The sequence below is a fragment of the Linepithema humile genome, chromosome 1 (assembly GCF_040581485.1).
Source record: "Linepithema humile isolate Giens D197 chromosome 1, Lhum_UNIL_v1.0, whole genome shotgun sequence".
NCBI lineage: Eukaryota > Metazoa > Arthropoda > Insecta > Hymenoptera > Formicidae > Linepithema > Linepithema humile.
Window position 1 is genome coordinate 46,394,030 of NC_090128.1, and position 25,931 is coordinate 46,419,960.

Below are 25,931 nucleotides of genomic sequence, written 5' to 3' on the forward strand. Positions count from 1 at the left end.
TACAGAACAAATATATATATTTGTTAGTTTTGAAGTAACATTCAAGATCGCAATGACAACTTTGCGCAATTTACATGACTTTGCTCCTTGACAGAAAAAGTAGAGCGGCGTTCTGTTCTACGAGAATAGACGTAAACGGTTTCCTCGGTGCTTAATAGGACTCTGCATATACAATAACTTTGACACTAATACGAAATGCATTTCCAAATGCATGACGGTAAAACGCAGCTGCGTCACCGATTCCGCGCGAATACGTCACTACTCGATATTTTAAGAACGAGGTCTTTACGGTATTAGAATAAAATTTCATGGAGTATCAAAATAATTATTAGTACTAATATCGGAATTTTCTTCTACAAATTGATCGCAGTAATTTAGAGAAAAATCTTTCATTTGAACATTAACGTTTATCAACCCTTAATTGGTCGCTGACATGCAGCATGTAAAGTTACAAATATATAGTTTTATCTTCCTTCTTTTCCCTTGCAATAAATCTAGTGGAGTGAAATTTTTTATTATCCGAAATTATATAAAATGTCGATTGTTAGATTTTAATTGGCGAAAATTGGCGACTAATTAAGAGTGTATTCCAGCCTCTCGAGTCTTCCTGGTGTCCTCGAGTTCATCCTCGATCCAATTTCGTATCGAATATCAATCCATCTGACGATTCCCCTCGAACGTCAGCCGAGTAAAACACTGAAGCGTAGCCGAGCCGCACACGCAAAGCCTTCTTTCTCAGGCCGCTCGAAAGACAGCAGCCTCGTCATCAGCAGCATTTCGCAGCATTACGATCGCTCAGCTTAAATCACATACCGCCGGGTTTCGGAAGATTCGTGTCGTAGGCTCTGATCACGTCTGTCTGGGTCACCGAGCCGCCTTCCTCTTGCGAGAACGCGAAACCATCTGCATCGCGCAGCATGCGCAATAACAAAGGTCGCAATTCATTAATTTCTGTCGTGAAAACGTTCAACAATTGAGCATGCAAAATATCAGAGATCTATCGCATAATCTGTCGTGTTTAGCAATGAGCATTTCCCTTCGCAAATTTTTATACAATTCAATTCGATTGCAAAGTCTTGAAGAATTTTCAAAAATTTTGGGTTCTGCACTCGAAATAATAATGCGAAACTCTTCAAGCACGCTAGCCCACTACTAGACACGACGTTTATAGCAGCCGGAAATTTAAAAAATGCTTTTATTGTACAGCATTTATCGAGATCCAGTAAAGCGCATATGCTATTTATAGCAAAAAGGAAAATAGATTATTTTCTAGTTTCAGATCGTTCCACTAAATAAAACTACAGCGATATATATGTACAGAGCAATTTAGAAGTGGCACATCTCTCGATTATAGCTCTTGAGAAATCTACAAAGAAGATAGAAACGAACCGAGAAGTGTACGACTTTCAGAACGCCTGGCACAATACATATATATGCATCGACTGTTAAAAAGAATAGAATCTTTAACTATAAGATAGCACGGTGCATGTGCAAAAATGTGCAATTTAATTATTAATTTATCGAAAACACGTAGATTCGTTCGAAATTTAGGACGGCACTCGTCGAATAAAGTAAAGCTTACGGACGGACGGACGGACGGACGGACGGACGGACGGACGAACGGACGGACGAGAAACGGAAAGCCGTGAGAAATCAAGCGCGTGCTCAAGTATAGAATAAAGTACGAGAAAGTACGTTAGAATCGTGATTCGCCTAGTGAGAAAGAGGTTCGCGAAGTCATAGATTTATATGTAACCCGAGAGAGAGAGACAGGAGAAACCGCCCGGGCACCGTAAATAGGAATTTATCCCCGACGTGCGTGAATTCTGTGGAAAAGACAACTTACGTGATAGCTCCACTTCGACATTGACTCTGGAGGCGGCGTTTGAGCGCCTGGTGAAAACACTTTTAACATTTTTCAGCAGCCTCGCCGTCTCAGTCAATCTGCAAAGCCGGGTATTCAGCAATGATTTAGAGATTCTCGGCTGGCGAGCAAACTCCCTCCGTCCACGTGACATGGATAACGACGAACTATAAACTCTCTCTTTCTCTTTCAATATTTATTTTTTCTAGTCGTCGCAAAACTCGCCTTTAAAATTCTCCGACCAACAGTATTTTCCAAATTTTGCATCCGTGTGAATTTCTTTAATTGCGTCAACGATTATGTGAAAGTAAGTGCGGTGCAGCTACCGTGCAGGAATTAAGTCCAAAAGAAAAAAGAACAAAGTGAAAATTAAACATAAAAAATCATGAAAAATGTCTGTTAATTTGTTCGCAAAGAAGGCAATCGATTATTGACGATCCCTCACGTTCATCAGAGGCTTGATAAAGATTAATCGAAATGTGCGCATTGCTGATTAGCCGGTTATACGAGAATGCAATACAAGCGAGTGAGTAGTCATATTTACTGTACGCTTATCTCGTTAGGAATCGTCTCAAACTATATTGGAACTCCGTGAGGAAATTGCGTGATTGCTGTCTTGGTTCGCTGTGCTGTGCTTAATTTTTACAATTTAGTTGTTACAGCAAAAACATCAAACGATCATGCGCTCTTATTAATCGGCAGTGTTCTCGCTTTGTCGCTAATGTAAAAAAAAAATTAGTGGGAACATTGCGAATTACGTACTGCTACTGGAGGGGAGTACTTACACCTCGCGAGATCGGCGATGGCATGCACAGGCCTGCACGAGATACCACGGGAGAAAACATATCAAAAAACCGCATTAACGAATGGCAAATCGCTTACGATAAACATTAATATAAGTAGCGATACACTATTAAATTCTACAAGCGTTGTTACTTCAACGGGGGGGGGGGGGGGGAGGTTAATACGGGCTATCTATAATGCTCCATGATTCTGTAGTCTGCTTACCATGAAAAAATGGAGGTCTGAATATAACAAAGTTAATCTAATGAGCAAAATGTTAGCAATGTTGGTCAAATTTAATCAAATTTTTACTGTCAATCTGCCAATATTGCTAACGTTTGGCTGAATAATCTAACTCGATTGAAATCGTTTTTGTGCACGTATGTATACAGGATTGAGAAATATGGGATTGATTTTTCATTCAAATTAAACTTGATTAAAATTACAATAATTTAGCGTACAATTTTATCGCATGTAGACAGAAAGGTGGACATCGATTGATTCTGTTAAGTAATCGAGAATATAAAAAATGTCATAAAAAATTTTTAATTTAAAATAGAAGACATGCTATTAATAATAATACTAACAATATATAACACACAACAAAAACTATATCATATATACATACAGTGGAACCTGCGTATTGTTATTATTATGTATTATATCATATTATTTCTTCCTGGAAAAACCTTAAAATAATATAATACAAATAACTTCAAGAACGAGTCAAGAGAAAATTGTACGAGAGGTTCTATTGTACATATAAAAAACAATAAAGAAAAAAACATTTGAATTAAATTATCACAATAGTAACAATTATATCTATAATTATTGAATAATTACAATTGCATTTTTTCAATATCATAGTAAATATCATAAAAAATATAAGAAATACATGTGTGTAAATCTGAATTTTAAACTGATATATAAGATAAAAACTCTTTCTCAATTCAAAAATATAAGTATTTTTGAGCTCACGCAGATGCGTGACAAGTGATTAACAGTGCATGTATACATTCGAAAAATAGCACCGAACATTTTAATATCGTACAAGATTTACCGCATTAATCTTAATATTACAATCGTTGTATTTGAGAGGAATGTTTAATTGCTATTTGCCACCAAACGCATCAAGCGTCGATTGCATTTACGTCCCTTTTTCTATTTACAAAGTATTACTGAATTACTGAATCAATGATTGTGTAGCCGCAATCAAACCTTGATATTTGATCGTATCGGAGTGATATAGATAAGATAATCATACATAGTAAAACGCTTACTGGATTTTGGCACTCTTGAAGAATGGGAATATATTGGATGGATATCGTTATTTCAGGAGTACGGGATTTGAAGTGATGCGGATGATGCATGCTCGGAACGATGCGCGAGCCACGAGCCACGTGCTACAAACGGAAACGCTCTCAGTCTATTGTGTCTTCGTCGCGAACAGATCAAGACCCAACGACTGAGCCATCGCTTCATCGATCTCGATCTCCTGTCGTAATTCATATTTAACGACTCAATTAGAAGGCGACGTAAATTACTTTACGCTATTAACAGAGCAAGTAGAGTAAAAACTTCTAATAGAATAAAACTTTAATCTTTAAGAACACACTCTGGTTAACAATCAATACGTAAGCGAGCATACAAATGGCAATGTTATTTTAGGAAACTTGTGAATTAACGGTTAGTAACGATTAGTTCGAACAGTTGTTACATACATGCACTTAAAGATATCGAAAAATAAATTTTTGTTCAAGGTTAGTCAGACCATCCACGCAATGTAAATTTGTCCTCAAGTATAAATAGTACGCAATAATGGAACTAAGACCTAGAAAGCCATGCATAGTCAGTTTTAAGAAATCAACACAATAGAACATATATGGTTATTAGAATGGTTCATGCGCTAATGATGGGTATCCCTTTTTGCAGTAAAAATTTTCAAAAATAACTAAACAAATTAATGATATATGGATACTTCATCTCTCAGATTTCAATCGTCGGTTATATATTATAATAATAATATGCAATTTTCACGTTACATCCTTGAATTAAATGTTAGAAAGCACCTTTCTTATTTATATTCCCTAAATGTTAATCAAAAATGAAAGAAAGGGCAAGTACTTACGAGCTTCTGTAATCCTGATTATTGAAGATGTCTCCAGGATCAGATTTTCTAATTTCGTTTTCTCGAGCTGCTTCTGTTACCGATTTCCATACTGTATTCTTCACTCTGACGCGATAAAAACAGTTACTTTTAAGTATGAAAGAGATACGCATACGGTCATTTGGTCGCAATTGTACTCACGCTTTTACTGTAATATCCAGAAGCAATACTGCCGTTGGAATTAATATAAGTCCCAGCCAGAAAACGGGCGAAGAAAACAACATCCTGTCATTGCCTAGCATTACAGCACCGACATTCAAGACGGGCCAAAAATTACTGCAATGATGAAAAACGTGTTAAATATTACGCGTCACTAATCCGCCAAAAGTAATAAAGTTAATAATATAGAAAATCTTACCTATATATAAAAATAAATAAGAACCAGAGTATAATAGATCCCCAAGTCGCTAAATGAGTGACCCATGTCCACGAATTTATTATTAGACCTGCCTTCGCACATACTGTTACTACAACGTACTGAGGAAAAACATAACATGTTCATAACTCTGTCTTGTTTCACAAGAACTTCCATAAATCTGTCTTATAGAATTACACAATGTGGAGATTATTGCATAATACTTACAGTATAGACAAAGTTGCCTAACAAAAGATAACCGCCGTCTCTGCCGTTCGCCCATGCTACATCTTGTTTGAGAGCCATAAGTGGCAGCCAATAAAGTAGCGACGAATGAATTAACGCATTTATAATCCATACCCAAAACACCTGTTTGAGAACAGATATATTTTGCCGAATGTAGAAATTTATTTTTGACAATACATTATTTCAAAAGTCGCTGTTCTCTAAATTTGTCACTATTGGTGTAAAAATATAATTTACCTTAATGTTAAAGAATGATTCACCGTTATTCTTCGTTGCGTACAATCCCGGATGAGCTAAGTGAGTTTCGGCGGAACACACTTTATCAAAAAGACCCATAGCTAATGGAGGCGCAGCGGTAAAAACCTAGAAAAAATACAATCATTAAAAGTTAATTTTATTTTTTGGTAAAAAAAAATATCGGAATGATTTTTTTAAAACTTACCACATTGTAAAGTCCAATAGACCATCTTTCAAACAGAATCTGTCCGGACCAGCCGGAATAAATTGCAAACCATAATTCGATGACGTATAGACAAATATTCTTGTAAAACGAGTATAAGATTAATTTACACATTCTGCTATAATTCCAAGAACCGTGAACAAACAATAAACGTTTCAGATAACGAAACTGTGCAATGGAATAGTCAGAGGCACAGGCTGCTTGAAGACCTTCCACACCTGAGATGCCTACAAAAAAAAATATATATATCACGATATTTTAATAATCAAAAATATTCGATGGAAAGTTTCGTCGTATGCGACAAAACTTACCGATACCAATGTGAGCTTTTTGTATCATAGCCACATCATTTGCGCCATCTCCAATTGCAAGAGTCACAGCTTTCTTGTTACTCGTGATTAAATCAACAACCTAAAAAAGGATTATAATATTGCAGTATAGATAAGCGATTAGATTTTATCATACGAGTGAAAAAATTGATTAGTGTTACCTCAGCTTTTTGAATCGGTGACACCCTGCAGCAGATAACTACTTTGCAAGCTGAACACAATTCCAAAAAGTCCATTCTAATATCGCAAGACAAAGCGAAGTCTAATGTACTGCCGTCTATAATTAGAGCCACATCGTTTTGGCATTTCAAATCAATCCCAAAATCAAGACAGCGTTGAATGATGACTTCCCGCGTTTTCTGTAAAATGAGTTTCACATTAAGTAAAACTTTAATAATCGTCTGCTTAAAACTTTATCGATCGCTCACTTACATCTAAAGAAGATTCATTGATAATGTAAAGAGGCATTCCGTGCGTTATCAATTTACAAGAGTAACCAATGTTTATAGCAGTCTCTTGCTTATCTCCCGTCAACACCCAAACATTGATATCAGCTTGTAGAAAAGCCTGTATCGTTTCCGGCACCTACGAAAGTTATATAAGCAAGTTACATATTGCAAGAAACACGATAAGATAATATAACTTTGCAGATGTTTGAAGATTAAATTCCATACTTCGTCTTGCAGTTGATCCTCAATCGCAGTTGCTCCTAATAACGTGAGTTTAGTCTCAATAAGATCCGCAGCCTGTTCCAACATGTTTTCACGATTTCTTAGACTAATCGACGCTTTTTGGTACGATTCGCGCCACCACTGTCGAGAGAAAAAAACAAAAAATTGTAGAACGTTTCGACAATTTTAATCGTATTTAAAAAGCAAGATACTTACCTGATAAGCATCTTCAGATATTTCCGCGACGGCGAAACAAAGCGTGCGCAATCCGTCGCTGGCAAAAGCCTCCAACTGCTCTAAAGTAGTTTGACGAAAATCATCTGCGTGCTCTTGGTCGAGATCGCTAGTTTCTAAAGGGATTGGTGTTAATCTTTCGTAGATCACAGAGTCCGCGCCTTTACAAAATATTTTAATTTTTCCCTCGGGCGTCTTCACGACCACCGACATCCGCTTTCTGGCCGAAGTGAATTCTATTACATTCAGTATTTCGTACCGCAGTGTCTCGCCTAGAGCTACAATTTCCACGTAACTGGGCGTCCGAGTGTCGAACACGTAATTAAATTTACGCGCCCCGTCGACTAGTGCTCTTTCATCTAGCATAAAGTAAGGGAATAAGATAAACACACACCGTGCTAATATACTAGCATTAATAAATGACGTTTACCCGGAGATGCAGCGTGATAAATTAACAAATCATCTAATTTCTCGGGAATAACGGTATGGCAAACCGACAGCATGACCATAAATTCGTGAAGCACATCCGCGTGCTCCGCTTTCTTCTTATCGTTAGGATTCGTAGAGTCTCGTGCGGACCTTCCCTCGATAATATCTTTAATTAATTCGCAACTGCTATCACTCATACTTCCGTGACCATTTGACGGATCTGGCAATCTGTAAAATATCAGCGTTTAAGAACGCAGGTATTCAAAGCGTCAATTATCGTAGCAAAAAGAAATGTACACTAAAGAAGACTTACTCGTACAATCTTCCACCGACCGAACACCGCTTGAACTCCATAACGTTTTTCGTAAGAGTGCCAGTTTTATCCGTGAAAATGTAATTCACCATTCCGAGTTCCTCGTTCAAATTACTCGTACGAGCCATCGCCGGAGTGTCCGTTTCCACATGGTACATTTCTATATCCATGTTAATAAATGTGGCCTGAACGAATCTCACTACTTCGAGCGTCACTTGCAGCGATATCGGTATTAAATTATTGAAGAGAATAATAAATGTCAAAAGATTGAAGGCAAAATTTTTAGTCATTTGCTCTGCAATGAAAAAAAAAAAAGAAAGAAACTTGATTATTTTAAGAAGTCGCGCCGAAAGTTTGCAAAATTGCACGTGTCATGTATGTTTACCTTGTAATCCTAAATACCAGAGGCCGTCTTTGTTAGCGTTCGTCCAAACGACATTGAAGATCGCGGAAAGAATGCACAACACAAGAAGTATGAAAAATAGCATCAGTATCTGCGTGTTGATCAACCGATCGAGAGTAGATCGTTTCAATGGCGCTGTCGCGGTGTTATTCTGCATGAGTTTCGTATCGTGTCCTGTGTATATGACTACGCCGAATACCCATCGTGTGTTCCGCAACATCGCGCCACGGAGTAACAATTGATCGGGTCCTAAAGCTACGCTCCTGTGAAAGAACAATACCGCTTGTGACGCAAGGATGTATATAGACTGTCGAGACAATGAGATGCCGAGACTTTAAAGGCAAATAGTGGAATCTTTTTTTAAGAAAAATTTACTTAACAAGTATTTAACAAGTAATAGAACATTTCAGCTTTAAATGTTGATACATAGCAAAATAACGATATATAGAATTAAATCGATAAATCGCTGAATCAGTGCAAAGAAGCGTGTATTAGTGAAACAAAGCGATTGTCATACATGCACATGTGTGTGTTCTTACTGCTTATTGGTCTCCCGTAGAACTCCGTGGAACTCGTACAGATGCCTGTTAGGCGGCTCGCACTGTATGTTCGAGCGAAAATTCATCAATTCCGCGGTATCCAAAAGATTGGCAGTGTCGGGATGGGCCTGTCTGATCTTCAAGTTCGTCTCGCCATCCAGATTGGCGGTCTCTATAAAGGACATACTCTGCGGCTCCGATGACGACAGCAAGATCAAGTCAGCGGGGAAGAAAGTGTTGTTGTGAACCTGTGCATATTAAAGAAAGCGATTGTAGCAAAGGGGATGTAATCGATGGCAATTATTACCACATGAATAATCTTGACGAAAACAGGGGGACAACCTTAACCACATCGCCAACGGCTATGGCGCGCCACTGTATCCACTGCCAGCGTCCATCCCTCAAGACCTCCACCTCCCTCATATTTATTTCGTCGTCCGCTCTGTGTCTTTTCTAAAAATTAACAGATTTCTCTTATTCGCAGTCGCGCGACACACAATTAACGAGAATTAGCATCTAAAGATACGCACAACATCTTCGACTATCTCTTTCAGAGCGGACACGCTGAGGATGAAAATCAGCGGAACCAACGTCGTCCAGCGTCCTGTCGGAGACACGTCTGGTATTTGCTAAATTTAAATTACGAAGAATGTTATCAACACTGCAAAGTTTTAATATAATTGCACGTATGAAAAATTTTAAAAAATACGCAAAAAAATATTTACAAAAAGATTGCCAGTATTCATTTTAACTTGCATAGCATAGACTACCTGCATAAGTGCGATGAACAGGAAGAAGCAGTTACTGTAACGACGGAATTGTTCAAACAGGAATAAAGGTATGAACGACAGGAACGAATACTTCGCGGTAGTAATATGATTGTTTCTGTATTTTGCAGGCTGATGAGGAGCATTGACAAAAATAACCCTCTCCTCGCCATCAATGTGTTGCGTAGGTGGTTGATCATCACCCTGTGAGCCACCATTTTCCGTCCTTATCGGACCAACTGTAACACATGAAACAGGATCGAAATCGATTCATCTTACGTTCACTTTATGTAAATATAAAATCCACATCTCGGTAAACCTACGGTAAATATTTCAATGTTTTTTTACCAGATTCCAATATATTTTATCAGAAAGTAAAGCAACTATGTCTTTATTTTAAAAGTTCATGATCGCAACCTTTTTATAAAGTGTGCTTTTATATTTGATCTTTTGATCTTCAGATACAGAAATACACACTCGTCAAAGGTCGATGTAAAAAAAAGCCGTACTACTTTAGATTCCAATTGTAAAAGCTTATTATGTCTGAGAAAATGACATTTGAATCGCGCATATTTCTTTTATAGCTACAGGTCGTATATAATGTCCCACCCACAAACAGTGAACTGACAGTTGTACCGCGACATAAGCAATATGAAGCAAATAATCTAGAAAAGTATGCGATACGCTAAACTTGAGAGATAAATAATACCGGTTTATAGCTATTCTCGGCGATGCGCATCGAATGCGATTTGTGCGAAAAGCTTCAATTTATTGCCGTGCATGTCAAACAATTTGTCTCTATCGCTCCGCGTCCGAAATAAAATACAGATTTTAGATAAAGCATTATGACAATTACTTCTCATATTGTTTGTCAAAATTAAATAAATCGAAAAAGTTTGGATTTTGATAAAAAAATAGTAACTATATACTTCATAAATTACTTCTGCGCATTCTTTTACGTTGACAATTGTGAGCGCAAATAAAATAATAATGAATCATATACATCCGGGAAATTACTATCACATTGAGATAAAAGATATCACGGAAAAGAAATAAGCGCATGCTAGCAAGTTATTGCACATTCGGTTACAAATGATTCACAAAAGAAACTTTAAATATACAATTCAAAGTACAAAAGATATGTGTTTTGATCGATGTACATCGTGAATATTAGTTATTATTTACTACAGCTGACCTACAGCCAAATATATTCAAAGAATACGTAGTATGCTTATGGATTTAAAGAAAATATAGTTAAAAAATTTTTTATATAGCTGAATATATCATCGTCGTTTAATATAATTCGTGTATTATGAAATAACTCAATTGCTAAGACATTAAATGATTATTAAATAACTCTCGCGTAGAAAATGTCTAGATATCAATACTGAAATGAAAATAATCATCATGTGTACACAATTGCCGTTCTAAAAGAAAAAAAGAAAAAAAAGACTTCTTTGATAACATCAAGTTATCGGACGTCGAATTACGGCAAAACGAATTTCATGGAAATATCTGAGTATACATTTAGAGTTTAATGCCGGCGCTTGACTTTCGATTGCTCCGTTTATCATCGACTTACAAATGTCGCTTACGGGAGACGACTTACGAGTTTGGGCGTGGAGATAGAGGTGCACACGGGATCTAAGTTCGTTGAACCATTGCACCAACTTCGTAGCCGCGACTTCCATGATCGCTCGTTGCTGTGATCCTTCGCGTACGTATCATATATATTTCACACGATTCTGTGCGTTCTACGTCCGTCTCGATTCATATTTAAATCCCACATGGATCACCGGACGTGCTGCAGCCGGATCGGAGCGGGCGGCAAACGCGTCGGACAGGCGACCGAACGGTCGCGACAGTAGGTTAGACTGCCTATAAGCCCGATAAATAATTCCTCTTAATTGCATCGATCGCCGCGCGCGCCGTGCCACGCAACAGTGATCGTCGTTGTGTCGTCGTTGTGTAACGCGTCGCGTATTCGCCGAATCGCGTTCGTTATTCGCCGTCGCTATTCACATTTTACGAGAAAACTGATGTCGCGTCTTCCTCTTCCACGACCTTCTATTATCGCGTTTTTTTGAGGTTATGCTGCTCGACGAACTTCTTCCGCAAACGCGAGGCGGTTTCGCCGCGACTAATGGCGATTGTTGTGATGTGTATTATACATACATGACCCACGGAATCACAACCGCCCGACGGCAGGTTGTGTTTTGTCCGCGAACACTAACGCGTATTTTCATACGTGAAAAAACTTGCTTGACGCACCACTGCACGACAAATACTCCCATCACGTGCTAGCGGCGCTGTGCAGCGATGCATCTTATACAGGGTGTCCCGGTGCTGTCGCTTATATTTTCTTTCCTGAGGCTAGACTCACCCTTATCTTCGAGCATTGATTACTCAGGAATGTAAATATTTATTGTAAATAAATTTTTTTTCTTTGAAAAAAAAAATTTGTTTAAATCGATCGATGAAAAAATCGCCTTGACGTTAAAGAATAATACAGCAGAATTAAGACACCCTATATATGTACGGTAACGTTTAGATTTACGAATGCCTGTCAAGTCATTTACGACACGTATATAATTAATGATAGTGATAATGAACAAATAAACGAAGGACACAATAAAAATTTCCAGAAGTATCGCGTACAACGAAGTGACGCGCAATTTTAATTAACATCGGTTATTGATTTTCTAAACTCACACCCGATGAACTCGGCGACGTAACGGCGCACCTCGTCATATGTTTTTATCCGAAAGATAATGATTGCGTAATATAGTTATGCGATAATAAGTGTCACATAATCCCAGCGCGGTTGTATCTCATCGTCCTCTGACAAGTTCGCACGCGAAACGATTGCGCTCATTTAATCGACGACAGCCTCGCTAAAACGCCGCAATTAGTATTTCCGTCTTGCACACTTTGTCCTTCTACACGGTGAAACATAAGCTCTCGATGCTTCTAATTAAAGACATTGTCTATTATTAGAATTAGTGTTCTGTTTGATTAGAACGATTGTATTTATACACGCAATCATAAAGGAAAATTAGAATTTTTTTTGCAGTTTATAAAAAGAAAGAAGATTTGAAACAGACCTTCGCGATCTTTTATTCTACGTTAACAAAAAAGAAATATAGCAATACGATTGATATTAAAAATAGCATGCAATCTTCCAAGCAATATTACAATTTTGTTTATACAAACAATAAATTTTCTCGATTCATTATAAATCCAAATGTTATGACAGTGTTATATATGAACACACGAACACACATCAAGCTACGGAAAATTTGTGTCACAAGCGGCAAGAACGGCGAAATTATTTATAAAGCGAGGGTTTCATTCCTATTCGGTTTTGGCAAAAATTTCAATCCTTCCTAAAAATCGCATAACTATTATTCTTACTTTTTTTTATGTGATCTGCACGATTATTGGCATTCGCGTATCAACTTGGCAGCTTAATTAAATCGAGAAACAATCAGCATAATCGCTCGTTCCACGGATTTCAGATATTTATTTCCTATGAAAGAGACGCGAAAATAGCATCCAGCTTCTCAACTTATAATCTTTTTCAGATTTTACACGAGAATTTAATCTATAAAAAAGATAGCACGCTGCCTAAAAGCTAAAATCCTGGCCAAATATGCGTGAATCGGGCACGTCTCGTCCGGCGATCGATCGAACGAGCCCTCTCTCAAGGAGAGAAGGCCAGGTCTGTAGCACATCCGGCCACCCGGCAATCAATCTTTTTCGCACCTTTGCCCGTCGTACGAAGCGGAAATGTTTCTCGCACACACTCGCCTTCGCACACAATTTTCTGGACAGCACCGCGCGACGTTACAGTACGCGGTCCGCTCTCTCTCTCCCGGTTGGAATAACGATCGTCCGAATAAGAGCGTTTACGTCACCGCGCGCGTCGGAAGAAGCCTCCGCTCTCACGCCACACCCCTGCCGCCGCCGACGATGACACGTCGTCAGCTGCGTACACGTGCGTCGTTTACGCGCGCCGCGACGCCGGAGCATCGATCGGGCCGCCAGAAAATCCGCCCGCGAAACGCGACGCAGCGCGACGCAACGCAATGCGGCGCGACGCAACGCAGCAGATTCACATCTGTTTAATGCGGCCCCGGTGCTCTCCACACCCGTAGGTGGCACTGAACGACCGTGACTTTTCGAATCGCGCTCTGCATCCCGGACAGGTGCGAGCTCGCAGCTGCGACAATCCTGAATATATCTCAATTTTCAATAATAGAGTAGCTGTAAGTATAAAATCGGGACAACTTTCCGCGATCCGCGAGGACGTTGAAGAACATTTCGGAAGAAGGAATGCATTGTCGCGGTTCCTCTGGCGATCCGGCCATCTCCGTGGAGCTTCTCATTTAAATTATTTTTCTATTTGCTGCCGATGCGGCACTGCTCGAGGGGTGACCCGACGAATGCGTCAACCGTGTTCACGTGCTCCATTACGAAGGAGCATGCGCCCATTGACGGCAACAAGTTGGTGTCAGCACCAACCGTGCCCGGAGCAAACAATAACGGCTGCGCCCCGGAGGGAGCGTGGAGAAGGCGCGCGATGGCGTGACGACTATATAAACGCCTATCGATAGGCCAAGGACACGCCGCGACGCGCCGACGGGGTGGCTCTATCCGCTACGAGCGGCGGCGCCGACGAATACCATCACTCTTATGAACCGCAGTCTGTTTTTTTTTTTTTCTTTATCGTCTCCGGAAAGAGAGATGGCTTTCGTACAAAGATAAACATTTTTTAATTAAGGAAAGAAACTTCTAAATGGACACTTCATTTTGTTCCTTGTAAAAGTTAGAACCTCGAAGTTATTAGGAAAAATATCAGAACGCTAATAACTTCCAAGTATAAGCCATTAAAATTGAACATTTAACCGTCGTTCATCTCAAAGTGAAGTCTGACGGAACTTTAATTAGCAATAAATATGTAGTCATAAATGAAAGAGAGAGAATAGAAAGGACGGAATGTATATAGGTAATAAATGAAAAGCGAATAATCCATTTAAACACTATATTTTATCAATGATATAATCGCATCACCTACCATATTTATTGCTTTATTTATCACGTCACGGAATATTTGCCGTTCGCTTATACCAATTACAAGAATTTTTTTTCTGAATTACGTTTAATCCCTTCAATGAATCAATTTAATCTACTCACCCTCGGAAGTTGATTCCGGCGAGCCAGTTTCCTGAAGCTCGATGTGCTCCCGTGCTCTCCGCCTACTGCTGTTGCGTGTAACGGGATCCAAACGGAGGCCGATGTTGTCGACATTGTCGATGTCCCCGAGATCGATGGGACTGCCGATGATGAAGGGCCCGGTGGTCTCCTGTTGTGCGCCGTCGTTTGCTCGATTGCTCGCGGGTGACGCATTGTTACGAGCACTGTTCTCGCTGCTGTTGTCGTTGCTGTTGTGCAGAGGTGTGCCATCCATATGAGGTATGGAAGAGAGGTCCGGCGGTGTGAACGGTCGCAACGGGCCAGGACTGGGAACCCGGGGGTTCCTCCTGGCAGTGGGTTGCATTGACTGTGCCGGCGCCTGGAACAAATAGCAACGCCGACCGACTTACTTTTCGCGACCTTACTTCGTCACCCCGCCGATATGCGGAAGTGCATGAAGGCGTAATGGAATCTGAATTTCAGCAATAGAGAAGAATTAATAAGCGCGAACAAAAATTATTGTTTCAAAGACTCGATTTCGATGTAAATTCATCGAGCTGCAAGTTCCTCAGTTCCTTAATTAACATCGATACAGCTAATTGTTTTCTTTTTCCGCTTCTCACACTCCTCGGCGTATCTCGTACCGTTACGGTGAAATCAGATACTTGAGTCAGCTTTAATTAAGTATGCGACGATGATATTCCTGCACAATGATATGCAGATGTGTACGTAGTCAAGCAAAACAAATGCAACAACAGCATAACGATAGCACTGTATATAGAATATCCGACAACCTTGAAAGAAATCGTACTCGCCGGTCTTTCACAATGTATACGTCACGGTTCATTCACCTGCGATTGTTTAATCGGACACATCACGTAATATGCCATAGTACCTTTCTTAGAAACACGCTTCGCCTTGACAAGATAAAACTAATTGAGCCTTGGCGATGTGATTTGCCCTGAATTGGTCAGAATTGGCAACCGAAGTGAGATTGCTGAGTCACACAGCGAGCTAAAGTATGTATATATATATATATATATTCTGCAGAAACGCAAGAATTCCAAGCTTACGCCAAAAGTTGCATTAGCTCTTTCCGTTGCAGTATCTCTTATTTTTTAATTAAAAGATTTAGCATGTTTACAATATTTTCAGAGTATTTTCTCCGTATTATAACATTCAAAGCAAAATATAATTTAAGAAATTACTTTTCAAATTTTCTCGCTCAAGATACACAATCAATTACGAGATAACTCATATTTGAATTGAATTAGCCCTGCCATGGAATTTTTGCCGTTCGTCTTCAACATCAACAAACGTAAAAATACACGTTGCGCATCGCGTTTGTCATAGAATTACTGTCGCTTGACGATACAAGTGACACTGATGACTCATGCTCGACGGTAATGGTAAACGGTACTCAACGATAATACATTTGCGGTCGCAATCATGCAGATAACTTATGAGGGTACATAAATATACATATATGTGTACTTGGCTTCTAAAAACGTAAACAGAACCGTTCTAGCGAAACGGGATGTAGACGGGAGATCATCGTGATCGACGACGAGTGCGTAACGAGTGCTTAATTGAGTGACCCTGTATGCTGTGTGCTTCATTAATGAAAGTACAAGAAGTAATGTGCCCTCCAGGAATATGAGTTTGTTTTTCAACCATAACGAGACGCGAGATCGATCGCGCACATTTCCCCAGTCACCCAGGCGCACATTTTCCCGCAATAATGACGATAAGAAATCTTCGTGGGGCGCAATAAGAGTTAAAGTCATTACGTAAGACCTGTTTTTCTGCGATGCGAAGATATCTCGCGCGCGATTACGCGCGTTGAAATTAGAAGATGATACTAGAAGGACGCGTGCTGTCATACGTGCGTCTCTTCCGCCTGACCGCACGCTGCTATTTCCATTTAATAAGCAATCGTGATGAAGTATTTGAGCGAGCACGCGGACAGACGAATGTGGAACAAGAGCGGAAAATATCACAGCGACAAAATATTTGCAATTTGCGAAGGCAAATGTTTAACCACTCGCTAAGCCGCGATAACTGGGTCGTCCCTCGTTTTTTCTGTACACGGCGTTTCACTGTGTGAGTGACATGAGGAAATATACAGGGCGTGAATGGAACGCTTGGATTAATTTTGCAGGTGTGTCCTTCTCGCATGTAGGTAAATTTGGAGCTTATTTTGACAGACGGACGTTTTGACGGGCCCGTTTTCAATTGCACACACGTCAGCGTGGAAACACTTGTCCCTGATTACAAACCAGATTCCCCGGTTACGTAAATTGCGTGGCGTGTATTTTTAGCAGATCTACACAATGTAAGCGTAAATCGTACCATTGAAAAGATTATAGATTATAGATCATCGCTGTATCGTGACGATGGATTACTCACTACTGTTAAACGCGTCGTCCGAGGCTGATTCTTGAACCTCGTTTTCAAGCTTCGATCGCTTCCACGTCTTGGCTCGTCAGACCTACTGCCTCGTCTTATCGTTGATCCGCGACAGACTTCGCCAATAATTCATCGCCCGGAAGGTTTGCCAGAACAGCTAACCTAAACAAGCCGCGCGATGTCTGGGAGCACTGTCTTCTTAGATACTTGACATACCTCGACGCAATCCGCGCACACACAATGAAACGAATAAGAATACAAAACTAATCGAATCACTTCGTTATCGAAATGATAACAAAAACAATGCGAGAGATAGATTTTCGATGATTTGATAAATGGAAGTTTATTTTTTTACAAGAGCGCCTCGTAGATAAGATAAGTATATGTAAATTAATGTGAAGACGGTTATCATTCAGTAGTAAAAGCAAGAAAGTGGTCAGACGAACGACCGAGTCTCTATTTACGTCGGAAGATTGCTGAACTTTTACGATCAAAAGAAGAAAACTTTGCGGAGTCTTTCTTGAGAAAGTTACATAAAGTCTGTATTTAGCAATATAGATGTTGTTAATAGCTTTAAAAAATATCAATAAGTTTCAAAATACTTTTTTCCAAACGTATAATTAGATCAGTTCGACTTTTTCCTCTTTCCTTTTAATTATTTTCGAAGAACTGCGACTTAAAATGCTGACCACTCTTTGAATTTCAGCTTCAACTGTAGTTCCAACGAGATGCAACTTGGAAAGAAGTATGATCTATTAAGTCCATTTAAGCCTATTAGAGCTTATTTCAAGTTCACGCATCAATAACTGTAATATACATTCGCAGTAGACATTACACGAAAAACTTTTGCGAAAAATAGTCAAAGAAATAAAAACCACGCATTTCTGCTACAATCAGCAAAAAGACACATTTGCTTATCACTGCAGAAAAACATGCGATCGTTGCATCGATGCGTTAGTCGACACTACGAGTAAAACTGCACTCACGTACGCAGGTCGCATTGATTCGATTCTTTCCGCGAATTTTTATGAATTATCGGTGTGAGAAAGGAGCCCTGTTTATATTAATAATGTTGCGACAACGGAATATACGGGTCTTCTAATCATCGGATGCGGAGTAAATATCGAAATGATAACGATGTCATCGGAAGGCAGCGGAGAGGACGTTTTTTCCCGTAGAACGTCCAGGAGTTACTGTAGAAATCCAACGTGATAGCGACAAGGCACGTCCAATACGAGCGAGCGAACCGATCGATAACGCAAGACACGAAGTTTCGACCTGATAAGATCGAGATTTCTATGGCGCGGCCTGGCTAGCTGTCTGGCTGTTCGTTCGTGTGGTTGTATCGAGACTGTCGCGAATTCCCGCGGCTGTCTTCGAAAGGTAGGCCTTCGATTAGAACGGCCATCCCTCAGAGTGATCCTATCTTTTCGAAGTGAGGGAAAAAATTGTGAATTTCAGAAGAAGAGCGAATGACTAAACTTTTCTTTCTGTTACAAGAAAGACAATTTTTTTCCATCATGAGAAAATCGTCGAGTCACCTTGCTTGCTTAGTCAAGATTGTGAGAAACGATATGTTAAATTACATTGCAAGATAATATTTTATGCAACAATTGCGTCACAGGAAAATACTATCTTGTTTGAACATTTTAAATCTATATTGATATTTCTATTTATTTGTTTAGAAAAAAGCGTAGATTAACTCTGCAAGATAATGTCTTTCTCCACATTAAGTAATGACAATTTCGCCGATGTTCAGAGGATTGATTTCAAAATGGAATTGGGCTTACGAGTTTTTAATTATTCCTATCACCGTGATTGAATGCGCGACTCCAGTGACGCCCGTCTGATACAAGTATCGATCGTAGCGTAAGTTCTCGATCTGATATGCTTAAAATTCATTGATTGTCAAGTCGTACAGTTCTATTAACCTTTCGCATTCGAGTCATAATTCTGTTTTGAACAAATAAAACGTACGTTCAGAAATATTTCGTAAATCGTTTCGTAAGTTGTAAGCACTTATTATCACATTATTGTATATTATTGATCTTTTCACAATCAAAGAGCGATATATCCGTTTTCTTTCAAAAAATTAACCGACGCTTTTCAATGGAAATTTGTAAAACTATCAATAAGCTTTTCTCTTTTATTTTTTCATATCTTTATATGAAATTTAAGATTATTATTTTACTGCTATATTATATTTTCGCGCCGAAAGAAAAATGCAACTGATTAATACGTATCTGGATGCTCGAATTCACTAATTAATTTTTAAATGCAACACTTAGTAGAGCTAGCAGTAAAATAGTTAAGCTATGACTTCGAGAACTATAATCATTTACAAATTGAACAGAAAATGGCAGCTGTCTACTTTGCGGTAATCATGCGCTATCTTAAGATACATAAGTAAGCGTAATCATAAGAGGCAAATTGGGTGCACATGTTACTTCCCGAAGACTCGCAATCATTCCCGCGGCAGGGAGAAAAGTATGTGTCCGCGAACGAATCATCAATAACGCAGATACAATATGAGGCAGGCGGATAGCATGATGATAGAGTGCAAAATGGTCGATAGTATCGACGATGCTCCTTTCGCGACAAGGCCATCGCCAGAATCGTCAGTGGTAAAGAGACGTTGAATAATTGAATTTTATCGAGTTGATAATGAAGCCCGCAACCCATGCGTCATATCATCGCGGATGCATTATGACGGAATGTCCTTCCGTCAAAGGAGGCAAGTGAGTCATTAAAACGTGTGTCCCCTTTCTAAAAAGAGCATTATACTCTGCAAACTCCACTTGTCGGAAATGTCGGCTCCCGAGAGTGATGCCCTTTCGCGTGTTTCCATCGGCATAACCAGTTGTCTCTCCAGCTTGCCCAACCTATCGAGGCGACCTATCGTAAAATTACTACTTCCGTGCCCCCGTCACGTTGTCGCCCGACGCGCCACTAATGAGTCGATGTAATTAGCGTGACACGGAAAACGCGATGTATAACGGAGAAATGATTAGAGCGCAATTTTTTTTTTATTATTTTCAACGCCACAACGTAATGACAACCAGCAGTCCGCTCACGTATCAAATGCTAAAGGTGCCATCTTGATTTCCGGACTGTCGCAAATTTTATTACAGCTTTCGTGAGTTTTGTGTCTTGACAAATATTTTATATTTCCGTATTTGTCAAAACTCGGCAAATGTTAATTTAAAAAAAGTTTGTTTTAATATACTGGATGGGACAAAGGCACGACCATCGACTTCATCGTGTCGCGCGAAACGTTGATTATGTATGCGGAAAGGTGTGTACTGTGCAGTGCACGTGTTTGCGATTGATAATGACGTGAATCTATCGATAGGCCGCACGGAATGCCACACCCTTCCTCGAAATGAGGCCGCATGACCTTTGCTATTACGAGGACGAGTCGGGGGAACGAAATTAGTCTTGTATAAAGAATCGCTACTCCAGAACGAATGATCGTTAATCGGGACGATTTCGCGAATTAATGACGAATTCTTCGGCTATACTCCTCCCCACAAATATAATTATCCACAGATATTAATTGCCCTGTTGAATCTTTGTACTCCACAATAATATATTTCATTTTGAACAATAATCTTCCGCAAGAATATTACATACACAGCTCTCGGGCAGACGTTGTCCGTCAAGAATGGAACGATCAAACGGTAGTACACTTTCGTCGATCGCGAGGTGGAAAGCAAAGGCTTGTTCGATATGCAAATTCGTACACAACACAACAGACAGTCGCACTCACGAAACTTGGGCCGTACGATTATGTAAGCCGCCGTCGCGCAACACGTCTTTACTACTCGCGTATTATTTCCGAGCAGTCCGCGAATCTAAATTCAACGACTCGAGACTCGCGTGACACGACTCGAGACACGTTATTCGTCACGGACGGTATTCGTGCGTGTAAATCCAGCGGTTTTTTTAACATTCCACGTAGATGATGACACAGGAAGCTTTTATGGAAGATTTGGGTCAAGCGTCAGCCGCACCCCGCTAAACCACACAAAATTCCCCGGTACAATTCGCCTTCCTGTCCGGTCAGATTATATATCATCTATCTTTTTAGCTATCTCTGTGGCCGGCTAATGAAAAGCAGTTGTTGACATCACTATATAGCCCGATGATTATCAGTTGTCGTTATTCTTTATAGAAAAAATGTTTTTTTTCCGCCGAGGAGCGTCCTGTATGGCGTAAATCGAAAAAAGTATGGCACACAGTGTCATCCACATGTGTGAGATTATCACGATTACTAACAAATACTCAAACATGCTTCAAAAATGATATAATTTCGTCGTATAAAAAAACAATATTACGATACCACGGATTTAGTGTACTTATTAGGTTCATTTAATCGATTCACTTCTTATAGCTATTTAATTAATTTATATCGAAAGTGCACGTTTATGGTTCTCACGGGCTTTCCCGAGAAAATTGATACACTTGACTTTGTAAATTAGCTTTCTTTTCGCGCGTGCCGAGAGCTCGGCGAAGCGTATTTCTCAAGCTGGCACTCATAAAACATTTTAATTGCCAATTCAGATAACCAAGGATTACCTGGGAACAGATTGGACACGAGTGGCAACGCCGAGCAATACGTTGTGTGAATAGAACTACGAGGGAGGCCGGATTTAATTCTGCAAACACTGAATACTTCATTCGCGTGAGAAATCGAATTTAGAGCGCACCGAACGCCGTCGACACTTGTTACTCGCAATATATCATTTGCTCTGTCGAAGAAGCAATTAAAGATTTCTAATTAATTAATTGCAATGTTAATTGCAATTAAAACTCTTTAATTGCAATGAACACAATTCAAATTGTGTTAACAATATAATTCACATTTAACACAATATATTTTAAAATTTAATATAAATCTCATAATTTTGAGGAAAATAATTAACAATCGTTATTAATGCCAAGGTTTCCTTTCCTCCAGATTTCTCTATGTATTTTTATGTTCAATATCGCAATTTTAAATAGAAATTAATTTGTTATGAGGATGAATATATTTACACGCCTTCTTGGAAGCAAACCCTTCAATTATCTTTCTACATAAATTTTTAACAAGCGAGATAACGTGCGGATATAGATAAGTATGACATTGGCGTGGATTCATGGAATATGTCATAATGACCGCTCCCATTCTTCACAAAAATAAACCAACAAAATTGAAACGTATGACGTTCAGCTCACGCAAGAGAAAGACCCCCATCCCCATCGTATGATCTCAGAATTAAAAATACGCTATGAATAGGACGACAAAAAAAGTTAATTAATTCATACGACACACTAGCCATTTCATTGCCATGAAAGCGATGTACATATGTGAAACATTTCTAACTAATCCAAGATCAGATCGTACACCCACGTCGAGATAACAATTATAAGTCAGTATAATCAAGCATGAAACTTGGAAAAGTAAAGAAATTGTAATTCTGATACAGACGAATTAATTGATTGAGGTTTAACGCGACGAAACAAGACAGGTAAAAACTGTATAATTATATTAACTGTATAAACGTTATATTTTCGCTTCTTTCAAGGTTCAAAAAATCAGGCCAAATGACTTGCAAAAATATCGAGTGATTCAGATCGGTAATTTCATTTGACGATAAATTTCACAAATAACTCGAACAACACATAAAAACGATCAAGAGATTAAGAAAGAGAGATTAAGGGAATTTACAATCGCGATCAAAATACATACTCGATAACGCTCGTGATTACGTTATATAGCGTCTCATTATATGTGTAAGACATTAAATTAAAATGAATATTCCGCGCTGTTATCTCAATTTCCCAAGAAGAATGCAATCGGCTTAGATTTTTCTGCAGAAACAAATTTCACGCTAAGCACGTTTAGCGTACGAAGCGGTGTATAGCGTGAGTTGCACGGTATTCCGGATTTAACACGGCCGTTATATTATCGATCATACAGGGTGTAGTTCTTGAAGGCCGTGGATTTAGGCTTCTGAATGAAAGAAACGACGATGCAGTGACTTCATCGATACGCGCCGTTATGTGCTTAAAAATTGTCATGCGGGAAAAAGTATCGGTAATACTTCGTATCGATAAAGTGTCGAAAGAAATTATTTACGTGGATAAAATTGCCGCTTTGTTCTCATTCAAATGAACATAAAGTTAATGGCAGCCGATAAATTCGAGACGCTGAATAAAGACATTGATAATTCCTCCGAGCTATGAATCTGAAATATCCTGTATAATTAAATGCCATCTGTTCATTGATTGCGCTGCAAAGACTTTATTTCTCGCTTGTAAACGATACAATAAATTATTGGAGCTTTGGAGAGAAACACGTCCGATATTTGCGGTGTTCAATGCGGACTGAAAGACAGCGATATTGCATACATTTAATTTAAGTATGTGCCCGGCTGTACTTGCGTACACCGAGCTGCACAAAGACGCTGCAACGGTGCGCCAGGTCACGGAAATCGATGCATTATGCAACAAGTAGTCAGTTGCCGCTGGCGTTACGCTTTCGGCAAAAGTCGCGAGAAAATACCACGAATATTCAGGCGAAATTGTTGACGAGACATTTACGCGCAATACTGATAGAGTATTTCTTTCTCGATGTGTCTTCTATCAATACCGAATATCTCTGTCAATATCCGAGTACACACGATAAATTTATTATCAAAATTTATCGCCCGCAAAGTGCTCGAGACAACTGAATTGCGAGATTGAAAAGATTGTTGCAAAAGAGAGAGGACTAACCCTTAAACGTTTACAATTTTACGGAGAAAGTATCACAGAATAAAATTTTTAAATCGCAACTGTTTAATTAATTAAAAAAGATTGCTTTTTAATTGTTATCGTCGACGTAAATTACGTAAATTTTACAAATTAAAGTAATTTCCGTGTCCCCTATATTTTTCGCTATTTTTCACATTTTTCGCTACGTGTATATTTAACTTCTTTAATATTAATCGCGCATAGCAATAATTTATTCAAGTTCTTAAAGAAATAAAGTTAAACTTATATTCCCGTTCGATTTCAACTATATATAGAACGCGACAGTTTGGTGCACAAGTGTAAAGTCAGCTGACACGTGTAATGTATACACGCAAGTAGATACACGTCTCTCAGTTAAAGTTCTAGAGAAAGAAATAAACGCATTTTCCGCTAAATTATTCCGAAGTATTATTCCCGATGCATCACAACTAAATATGCATAATACGAAATCTATTCGTGACGTCATGGAGAACGCATAAACTGTTTTAAAGCACGGCGAGAATGTCAAGGATAATGCCTAATAAATATTTATAAGAGCGTTCACTAGTTAGCATATGTTCCAGTGAAAAATGAACCGTGTTCAGCAGAGAAAGTAGAAAAGTCATGTTATTCTAAGAGAACTCTTATCGCGAACTCGGAGGATTACTAGCAGTTGTAACTTAATATGAACGTACAATTTAAAGCAATGTGTTGAAATGCGCACTGAATGCGAGTTATAAAAAAAAAATGGAATCAAATCATAATTTCATAACTTACAACTTTATGATACATAAAAAATAATTTAAGAAAATCATCTCTCTCTTTAAAAAAGCTTGAAGCGACACTTGTTATTTGGCAAGTCGTTCGTGTCGCAGCTTACGGCCGCAACAACTTTGAATCCATCTCCAACTTTCATGTCGTAAATAACGAATGGTCTGACAAGACATGCGTTCCTACACGGGACGCCCTTCGCCCTGTTCTGTGCACTTGATACATCTCGCATCCTAACCTCAAATCCCATCGCGCGGTGCACACACATATGCGCGAAACGGGGCAAAACAGAGAGAGACAGAATGTACAAACACTCACCCGTGCGTGGTCGCGTGTCCGCCACATTGACTATGCCGTCACACGCATGCTGCCAGCTTGTCAGCATCTCACGGCGTCGGGAGATAAATCCGCGCGAACTCCAAGGAAACGTCACGCACGCACGCACGCATGACACGCAAGCGGGCGCGCGCGTCTCCTTCACATCCGCGCGTCTACGGGCCGCCGTTTCGCGAACCGCGCGAGCGACGGACCTGGTCGCATGAGGAAAACGCGCGTACGATTGACAAGTGGTGTTGTACGATAGGGACGACGGTGAAAATGACAGGGGAACGTTTCCGCTCCTACTTGTTCGTTCGAATCGCGCGTACGATGATGCCTGACGCGCGCGCAATTCAGGCGCGATTCCCGGCGAACTGCGGACTTTCGGGAGTCGCGCGTTACAAGCGAGCGCTCACCGAGGCTCGCGCCGAAGCGCGCTGCTCGTCATAGTCGGAGTCGGAGATATGTCTCGCTAGAGACTGTACCTCAAAGACAGGCCGCCTCGGCATCGCGATGCTACGCGCTAGCGCGGACATTTATTATTAACTCCTCGAGCCATAAGCGGGAAATGTCACCGTTCGCCCGCGTCGACGAAATCACGAGATTTCCATCAGATGGCAGCAATTGTCGATTGATTGCAGCAGATATTCAATGATATCATACTGTGCTACAGATATATTTGGCACCGATATTATCCAGCAGATAAACTTGCGTAGACGCATAAGTACTGGTCCATAAAAAGAACCATATGAAAATTGACTGTCCGTCAATTCCTTATGCATATCCTTACAAGTGACGTACAAAAAAAAGGAAACAGCAAACAACAACAACAAATAACTCGCTGCATCGTTTTCTTTGGAGAATCAGTTTCAATTCCAATGTATAAAACCGCTTTTCCGTATAATGGCGCAAAATATGACT

General features: G+C 39.6%; 1 protein-coding gene and 1 long non-coding RNA gene across 12 annotated transcripts; one reads left to right on the top strand and one right to left on the bottom strand.

Moving 5' to 3' along the window:
• ATP8A (ATPase phospholipid transporting 8A1) lies at positions 1 to 25,507 on the bottom strand. 11 transcript variants are annotated; one of them, XR_010887894.1, is made up of 23 exons: positions 25,011 to 25,507; positions 14,757 to 15,135; positions 9,564 to 9,799; positions 9,324 to 9,422; positions 9,136 to 9,246; positions 8,794 to 9,041; positions 8,237 to 8,517; positions 7,852 to 8,146; positions 7,540 to 7,766; positions 7,092 to 7,468; positions 6,879 to 7,016; positions 6,637 to 6,789; positions 6,366 to 6,563; positions 6,187 to 6,286; positions 5,858 to 6,102; positions 5,653 to 5,778; positions 5,398 to 5,538; positions 5,173 to 5,291; positions 4,956 to 5,090; positions 4,776 to 4,880; positions 2,650 to 2,681; positions 1,847 to 1,944; positions 860 to 903 (listed from the first exon to the last, which is right to left on the bottom strand). XR_010887894.1 is itself a non-coding variant. In XM_067347284.1 (22 exons), exons 1-22 carry the CDS (start codon positions 25,035 to 25,037, stop codon positions 806 to 808), a joined length of 3,984 nt encoding a protein of 1,327 aa, XP_067203385.1. In that variant the 5' UTR covers positions 25,038 to 25,507; the 3' UTR covers positions 1 to 805. The 11 variants fall into 11 exon arrangements, 10 of the variants coding, with proteins under 10 accessions (XP_067203385.1, XP_012218018.1, XP_012218015.1 ...); XM_067347284.1 differs by lacking the exon at positions 2,650 to 2,681 and having other exon boundaries at positions 1 to 951; XM_012362595.2 differs by lacking the exon at positions 1,847 to 1,944 and having other exon boundaries at positions 1 to 903.
• LOC136997082 (uncharacterized) lies at positions 9,274 to 9,939 on the top strand. The gene is made up of 2 exons (XR_010887901.1): positions 9,274 to 9,415; positions 9,554 to 9,939. It is a non-coding gene; the product is annotated as an uncharacterized lncRNA (long non-coding RNA).
• Positions 25,508 to 25,931: the final 424 nt, after the last annotated feature.

Excerpts from the sequence above, each read along its gene's own strand:
- ATP8A (XM_067347284.1), bottom strand. The coding sequence starts at position 25,037 with ATGTGGCGGACACGCGACCACGCACGG. Across the intron at positions 8,147-8,236 it reads CTGGTATTTAGGATTACAAG|AGCAAATGACTAAAAATTTT; the intron begins GTAAACATACAT and ends TTTTCATTGCAG. Across the intron at positions 6,790-6,878 it reads AGGATCAACTGCAAGACGAA|GTGCCGGAAACGATACAGGC; the intron begins GTATGGAATTTA and ends TAACTTTCGTAG.